The sequence below is a fragment of the Clupea harengus genome, chromosome 23, assembly GCF_900700415.2.
Source record: "Clupea harengus chromosome 23, Ch_v2.0.2, whole genome shotgun sequence".
NCBI lineage: Eukaryota > Metazoa > Chordata > Actinopteri > Clupeiformes > Clupeidae > Clupea > Clupea harengus.
In genome coordinates, this window is record NC_045174.1 from 2,296,724 (window position 1) to 2,305,578 (window position 8,855).

The following is an 8,855-nucleotide window of genomic DNA, read 5'->3' on the forward strand; positions in this document are numbered from 1 at the left end:
TAGTACTAATGGACAGAAAACAACTTGAATAACCATTCATTCCAAACACATCCAAAAGAACATGTATGGGCATCCCTATTTGGGAGCGACGATTTAGGGTTTTGATGTTATTTGAAATAGGCTAAAAATATTTTATCAATAAATTGCTGAAACGTGCCCCAAATTCCAAATAACCACAAGGAATCAACCAAACAGTTGTTTTGTGTTTAGTTCAGGGATTTAAACAAAACATACAGCACACAAAAGTCTGCTTTGATTCGGTGCATGTGAAACAGGAGTGTTGACAGTATGCAAGTGAACAAATGTTTCCGTCTTCATTAGTCCCATAATAACTACGGCTCTACGAACCGGACTTACTTCTATCTGGTTCGTAATCCCAGTCTAAACGGAATAACGTTCCCATTTAAGAAAGTGGCTGCGGTGCGTGTTTGATGTCAGCTCATGGCGGCTCGCTGATAATTGTACACAAACATTGCGAAACCCTTGCCAATGGTTAGCTCCTGTAGGATGCGTCATGACGCGCAGCTCTTTGAAATTTCATCCGCCCCTTTGTTACACATAGCCGGGGGCGGGAAAGCAAACAACTGCACATGTATAAAGCCGCTGTTAGGACATCAGAGCCTTCAGAGCAGAAGATTCACCCACTTTCCAAGGAATACTCCCATACGGACCAGATCCCTTCCGTTTGCCTGAAGACCTGCGAATACTACGGCTACAGAATGCTGTCTCTTTCTACTGTCTTCGCCTTGTGCTTAACGCTGGCCATTGACGTTGCATTTGCAGGATCTGTCTTGTTCAACTCCAATGCGATTAAGAATATTCCAGGAGTAATGAGCTCCACTCACGCCGTGAGCGTGAGCCCGGATGAACTGACACTTGACAGCGGGACTCAGAACTTGGCCCTCGATACTCTACAGGTAAGCAGGAGTCTGGTGCTTGCGCGCTGCCGAACAGCTGTTTCCAGTGCCGGCAAAAGTTGTCCCTGTAATAACTTCGAATTCCATAGGCGAACCGTGTATTAAACGCTCTTCTACCTTCTCTGTAGCCTGTCCTCTGCGCCGCCGATGAAGAATGCTCTGAAGATGAGTACTGCCTGGTGTCCCGCCGCGCTTGCCTCCTGTGCAAGAGACGCAGAAAGCGCTGCACCCGGGATGCCATGTGCTGCCCAGGCAATCACTGTAGCAACGGTAGGTTTAGTTTGACTTTCCTTCCAACGGGTATCTCAGCTTCTAATTACACTGTATTTGTTTCATTTCATTCTGGTTCTTTTTGTTTTTAACCTTTGGACATTTTAGACTCATTCTTTCTCTGCACTGTGATCTCTCCACACAGGTCTGTGCACGGCCAATGATCCCGACCTTCTGCAGCAAACTGGCATTGAGGAGGTCCTGCTGAGCAACACAAACGAGGACAATTTCACGGTGGAAATGCAAGCCAAAGCCCCACAACAGGATGTAACTCAGACTTTAAAAGGTGCGCATCCTCCCACATTGTGAAATACATCTTGAGAAAGTTACTGTTACTATCACTATAGTGATAACCATGACCTATTATGATTCCTTACCACATTGCTACACATCACTACTACTATTTAAAAGTGTGTCTGAGTGTGAATTTGACTGAATGATGATTTTAACAATGATGTCTTAATTTTGCTTGTCCAGGTCAAGAGGGCGATACTTGCCTGAGGTCGTCTGACTGTTCAGAGGGCTACTGCTGCGCCCGGCACTTCTGGTCGCGGATCTGCAAGCCGGTGCTGAGAGAGGGCCAGGTGTGCACCAAGCACAAGCGTAAGGGCAGCCACGGCCTGGAGATCTTCCAGAGGTGCGACTGCGGAGAGGGCCTCTCCTGCCGGACGCAGAGGGGAGAGCAGCTGAACAGCAAGGCCACCCGGAGCCTCCACACGTGCCAACGGCACTGAGCTCCAGTCCCGGAACAAGTGCATCGTGGGATTTGGGATCTTGAGGGGTGCCGTTTTTGAAAAGTTGAGCCTCTCCGGAAAGCTGAACTGTTTTTCGCAATCTGATGAACAATATGCTGAAGAGACTTTTATTATGAAAGGGATACTCTGTTGTTTTTGTTTGGAGGAGTTGTGTTTTGTTTCGTTATTTACTTTATTGCAGAGTAGATATTATTGTTTCATTGGGGAACTTGAGACATGATCGCAGTAAATTACTGTATATTGTAAATACCATACTGATGTTGGCACTTAACTCTAAACTGGTCATTTTGGGTCAAAACAGCTATTTTCAAGAGAAGGTGCATCATTTGTGTGTTTGTGTGTGTGTGTGTTTTAGTATTGTATTTGTTTTCTGAGAACATGTGATTTTACAATTATAGAATCTGATATAAATGTCTATTTTTATTTTAAATAAAGAGTGTAAAGTTTAAATGACATCCAAAGCAAATGTGGTTATTTTGTCCTCTAGTCTATCAGTAAAAACTGGGTGAAGATGTGTATTTCATAGCTTTAGAGCTCCTACACAGTCCACAACTCTATGTGTGAGATGAAGGACCTCTATGAGGAAGAATGGAATAGTGGCCTTTAAAGGTTTACTCAGCACAGGGGGCTTGTGGGAAGCAAAGATAAAGCCGACTTTGGACCGGATCCGGGCCAGATCAGGGCCAGATGGAGTCCAGCGTGAGGCGTAATCTTGGACATCATAGTGTATCAGTCTCCACCATGATTAAAGTAGGGGATAATATAATAATAGTCTGCCAGTCTATTCAGGTACTCTTGAAAAAATAAATCCTAACAGGATGATCACAGCCCAGAAGACGCACAGCAGATCTTTCATTTCTAGTACATCACCTCCTTTTAAGGAAAAAAAAAAAAAAGATCTTTGTTTAAATACATTGACAACACGTGGTCCTTAACAACATCCCACCAACGGTCTTGGCCTTTCACATCAAAGTTCAGCTCCCCCAAGATCAAATACAGGTGATGAAGCAGCTAGGTGTTCAAATTGGAGATAGCGCCCTGTCAAAGATATAGTAAAGGGTGAAGATTTGTTAGAAGTGGAAATTTGTGACCTAGCAAGGTGGGAAATCCGTAGAGCGCACCCACATTCTTCACATTGATTTACTTTGTCCAAGGCAAGCTTTTATCCCCAAATACAGAGAAATGTAGATGTTTTTTGTTTCACACAAGGAATTCCTCCAGGGTCAAGTATTTTCATGTGATGTATTGCATAGGTTTGCTGTCACAAATCTAATCAACTCATGCTTTCTTTTTTTGGAGATCCATATATCTCCTTTTTATGGAGTGTGCCTGGTTATCTCCCACATGTGAGAGGCCCAGTACACAAACACAGACACACACACAGACACAGACACACACACACACACAGACACACAGACACACACACAGACACACACACACACAGACACACACAAACACATTCATACATATATACATACATACATACATACATACATACATACATACACACTCAAGTACTTTATCTTTCTCTCCCTCCCTCCCTCTCTCTCTTGCTCTTACTCAGACACACACACATACTCACCACCCTGTCTCAAGTCCACAGCTCCATCCTCTCTGGAAGCCATATGGACGGGCGCTTCGGAGACACACTGTGAAATCCATTCGTCTGTTCCTCTACAAAGATCAGACATGAAGTGTTGGAGTGCCTCAGGATGATTTGTGTGGAAAAACGAGTGACAGAAGATTGACATAGTGTCTCGAAAACAAAACACTGCAAGTTGCTGGCACCACAAGCTGTTGGTTTTAAGACTATAAATTGCTTGGGAAAGCTGTTTCGCTTAATGGAAGCGATATGAAAAAGAGTGATTACTTGCAACAACATTGCTTCAGAACACAAACTTTTCCAACTTTGGTGATGGGATTCTTTTTTTTACTTGATGTGGGTATTTGATAGGTCAACTAGGGATGAAAATAAGTAAACAAAGCAATTCATTAACATAATTTCCATCGATTGTTTTTGTCCCCAAAAATTTAACTTTCCCACTGGGCCATCTCTCTCTCTGTCAATCAGGAACTGCGAGTATCTTTCAGGCTTTGCTTCAAGCTGTCAGGTGGGACAAAGGCCAAAAGGGAACAGACATATAGGCATTTCAAAGCACAGGATATACAGTTTGCAATTGTCTCCTACTTCCATACATGCTCTCGGCTAGGCCCCAGCAGCTTTTGTCAACACAACGGCAACGGGACCCAAAACATCTGTGGGCGAACTCTCCTGCGGCACAATGGTGCCAAAGAAACACAAATCTCCCATCTGCACATACAGTAAAGGGAGCCTTCTTTCTTTGTGTGTGTGTGTGTGTGTGTGTGTGTGTGTGTGTGTGTGTGTGTGTGTGTGTGTGTGTGTGTGTGTGTGTGTGTGTGTGAGGGGTCAAGTGGTGGGTAGGTAGGAGACACCTTTCTGATGTCAAGGCAGGTCAGAAGCTATTTGAACTGTCATTCTTGAACATACGTGCTGAAAGTGTGATATGACTCAGGCAAACCTCTGCCATTCATTCATAACTAATCTGTAAACATCAGATTGAAAGTATGGATTTCCCTTTCATTGTTGTGGCTGCTTTCACTGATGTACTGCTATGTGAGGAGGGGGCGTTCAATGGTTTGCGGGGGGTGGGGTGCCGTTAAAGAAAAGCAGAGCAATTGAGACCCACCGAACGGGACAGTGTGAATGTTTGCAGTCTGCCTCAGAAGCTGGCCTCACTTTGAAGTCAGGGGATTTGTCAACACTTACAGGCACATAGTATTTTTTTGACAAACAGTTAAGTAACTGTGGTCTGACAATGAACAGGCTGGAGGAAAGAAAAATACAAAAACATTAATGTGAAATGAACATGACTTAGTTAGTAAAGTATTCCCCCCTCCGATGGTCTATGACAGCTTTTATATTGCACAGGCTTTGGGATGACTTTAGGCATGTACAAACAAGAAAACATTTGGAGCATTTGGTTTAGTTGTTTTGCTCTCTGTGAGTCTGTGAGTGTATGTCTCATTTTTCAGTAATGGCAGATAAAGGGGAGTACAAGGAGTCAGCTAGGGATAACTTAAAATGCTTGAACACCAGTAATTCAAATAAACCAGTGTGGGAAATGTGTATAGTGATTTACATTGCCTCTTATACAAACAAACAACCTCACAAATTGGAGTGCAATATTACAAAATGTCTTCATTACATTTGACTTTAGGTACAGGCAAAGAGTATGATCTCTTTACATTGAGCCCGACACCTTTTGATGGAATTAAAAGTAGGCTGCTATTTGATGTGGGAAACCTCACAGGAAAGCAGGGCCACTGTAATAAGAATAGAAGCGCGGTGAAAACCTTTACCAGAAAGAAAGAGATGTAATCAGACAGCTGGATCCACCTGCTGCTAACCAGTAGCCTTTCTTCTTCTTCTTCTTCTTCTTCTTCTTCTTGAGCTGAACCTTTGGTGCCTCCACCCTCATTTCATTGCTTCTGACTGGGGCTTTAAGCAAGGATCCTACTGCCTTTAATTAACTAATTTACCTGGAGCCAAAAATAGGTGCAGCAGTGAGATTCTGCGTAGCATCGCTAACACACAAAAAGCAGTGAGCAGTACGCTAGTGTTGGACTTAGCATGGCTCCGACCGAGCTCCTACTGAAAACACAACTGATGTGTAATATGAACATGGATGAAGATGTCACTGAACATGTCTTTAATTTTGACGACTGGAGATAATTGCCAGTGAGGAGCAGCAAAATTGTGGCCTTACCAACCACGAGTCCCTTCAGAAGTTTGCATCAAAGGACTGGAGACGTTTTGCTTGATGAAAAAAAGAGAGGGGAGCTGGCCATACCAGTAATCACTAATTAAATCACTAGTTCCGTTTTTCTGAATGCCCATTCGGAAACAAAACAAGAGGTGGTCTTCCTTCATGTATTCCACAGTTTGGAATCACTGAGAAATGTCCTTGTTTATGAAAGGAAATAAAACTTTTTCTATTCAAATAACCTAAAGTTGATCAGATACATAATGTAGACATTGGTAATGTTGTAAACGACTTTTGCAGCTGGAAATGGCTGAATTTTAATGCAATATCAAGGCGTAAAAGGACACCATTACTGCTGTGTTTCAATGGCGCATTATGTTAGCTAATCCTAAATTGTGTTGTTTAAAAGCCTAATTCATCATTAGAAAATCTCTTTGCAATTACGTTTGCGGGACTGAAGACAGTTGTGCTGTGTAAGGAAGCAATACAATCTAACTTCTTTGGGCTACTTTAGTGTCTGGAGCATCAGCACTGGTGGAATTGAAATAAAATGATCAGAATGAAAACACTTTGCTCAGAAATGTATTGATCTATTATTGGTACCATGAATTAAGGCTAGCAAATGGCAAGAAACTGAAGATATCTTCCAAAGGTGTGCACCACATCCTTCACTGAACAGTACACACCAGCTTTCCCCAGGAACTGCAACTGTGCAGGTGGATAAGAACATCAGTTCTCTCTAGAAACAGATGCCCTACAGGTCCTCATCTGGCAGCTTTATTAAATAGTACCCATAAAACACCAGCAGTGGCAGCAGTGGAGAGACTCTGGAATGCTGGCCTTCTAGGCAGACTTTCAAAGAAATTTTCAATTCAATTCAATTCAATTTTATTTATATAGCACCAAAACAATAAAAAGCTGGCCAATGAAAGGAAATGAACAATGGGATGGGCGAAGGGAAACAGATAGTGGTTGGAAGATAACTGAAAAGAATGTATGTTATAGAATTATGACATGCTATAAAATGTTTTAGACAGACACGTATGTTGAGGTGTTTGGAACACAGAGAATAAACATTGGGAGAATAAACCAACGAAAAGATGCCGCAGGAGTGCTTGATACCATCTCTCAAGCACAGTAGGGGGAATGTGATAGTCTGTCTGTTTTACCATAACTGCATCACCATGCCATACCCTGTGGACGGTACTTGACTGACTTGAGTCAAACTTATCCTGCAACCAAACAGAGACCCAAAGCATTGCTCTAAATTAAGACCTATTAAGTGATGAAGCAGCCGGGTTGTCATACTGAAAAGAAAATTGTTATTTCAATCAGAAATAACTGATTTCTATCTTGTGAAATAAGTTCTTACGGTGTCTTCAATATATTTTGATTGATTTTGCACCTTGTTTGATGGATACGAATATGAGTTTTTCTGGATTCCAAACTGAAAGTCCCCAGGTCACTAACATCTCATACAATGAGCTTTGCACAGTGTGCAAGACTTATTTGAAAAGGATACACACCCACATGTCTTTATTCAGAGTAAAGTTAGAGTTGTTAAGAAACTATATATAGTCTTGGTTTTTTGTCTAATATAAGATATTATTTATTAATAAAACATCTTCAACGTTCCCCCTTGGACAAACTCATCTTTGCAGCATTTCGTTTTCTGTTTCATCATAACCAGTGAAACAACTGAAGACACATTCCACACCCATCTAGCTGACGGACTGAAAATGACACACAGAAGATCTGGTTTTAACGATGCTAGGTGACAGAGATGGGAGAGCTATGGGAGAAGATGGTCCTTGAGGGAGGTTAGGGGGGGAGGTGGTGGACAGGACAAGAGCCAAGTGGGGGGAGGAGGAGGTTTGGAGAAGATGGTCATTGAGGGAGGTTAGGGGGGGGGGAGGAGGTTGGGAGAAGATGGTCCTTGAGGGAGGTTAGAGGGGGGGGGGGGGGGGGGGGGGAGGTGGAGAGAACAAGAACCAAGTGGAGTCAGAGAGATTCAAATCCGGAGTCCGCAGCTTCTAACCACCTTCCAGTGTCTCTGTTTACCTGATGTCTCTGGAGTCCAAAGGGACGAGGAGGATTAAGAAACATTAGGCAGACAGTCACCAAATAACCAGTTAACAATCTCTATGTAAATACCCCCGAATTAACAAAACTGTAAAGAGAACTAAGAGTTTTGTTTACGCTTTGGTATAATGCTCTTAATTGCTATATAAATCACAAAGAAAGACAGGGTGACTTGGGGGGGTGGGTGGACTTTCATGGCTTGTTATTTCTAGTACTTCCAGCTTGTTACACAAGTCCAGGTCTAACATTTGTACTTTGTACCTAATCCCCCCCAAAAGCATACATTTATTCTTAGATTTATACATTTCTCTTAACTCTTTCAAAAACATCAGCTCTGTATTTAACTTTCCCACATACCTTGATATCTGGAATCTCATTTTGGAGATTTATAACTCTCCTCTGAGTTATGGCACTTGAGGGGAGATATGTTATCAATTTGTCATCTGTCATCAATTTAAGTAGAACATTTTCTTGCAGATGTTCTTGATTAAGACGTCCTGTCAAAAAGTTCTACGACTCCGTGGTGACTCCACTGCTGTCAAACCGACGTCCTCGAATATCGCTGTCACCTCGGAATATGCCCCTCCTGTGTATGCCTTTCATGCTGTTATCAAACAGACCTGCTTGGCAGGTCATTCCACTGGGAAAGTGAAATCCATACATGTCATTTTTTTTTCTTTCGGGCACATAATCAGTTACAGCAGAACAGCACAAACATCTTGTACGTCTGTCTCTGCTTGACTTCAGAGGGCCCTCTCTCTCTCTCTCTCTGTCTTTCTCTTTCTTTTTCTTTCTCTCTCTCTCTCTCTCTCTCTTTCTCTCTCTCTCTCTCTCTCTGTCCTATCACCTTGAAGCTATCTATCTGCAGGTGTACCCAAACGTATGCTGAGGAAATGATAGCAATAAGGAGACTAGACAACTCTGTGTTCCCTGCACCCCAAAGAAGCGGTCGGGTTGCCGGAGAGATTGAAATTGGATAAGGCCGGCCGGGCTGTTGGCAATTGGTCTCCTACTGTCTGCCCATATTACATTGTACCAAAGAGAAA

The 8,855-nt window shown here is 42.7% G+C and overlaps 1 protein-coding gene across 1 annotated transcript; it reads left to right on the top strand.

Moving 5' to 3' along the window:
• The first annotated feature begins 575 nt into the window (after positions 1-575).
• dkk1b (dickkopf WNT signaling pathway inhibitor 1b) lies at positions 576-2,823 on the top strand. Its single transcript, XM_012820009.3, has 4 exons — positions 576-917; positions 1,046-1,187; positions 1,333-1,473; positions 1,665-2,823. Exons 1-4 carry the CDS (start codon positions 591-593, stop codon positions 1,919-1,921), a joined length of 867 nt encoding a protein of 288 aa, XP_012675463.1. The 5' UTR covers positions 576-590; the 3' UTR covers positions 1,922-2,823.
• The last annotated feature ends 6,032 nt before the right edge of the window (positions 2,824-8,855 follow it).

Bases quoted from the DNA above. Each gene is read 5' to 3' on its own strand.
- dkk1b (XM_012820009.3), top strand. From the start codon at position 591: ATGTATAAAGCCGCTGTTAGGACATCAGAGCCTTCAGAGCAGAAGATT. The intron at 1,188-1,332 runs GTAGGTTTAGTT...CTCTCCACACAG, and splicing joins AGGCAATCACTGTAGCAACG to GTCTGTGCACGGCCAATGAT. The intron at 1,474-1,664 runs GTGCGCATCCTC...TTGCTTGTCCAG, and splicing joins TGTAACTCAGACTTTAAAAG to GTCAAGAGGGCGATACTTGC.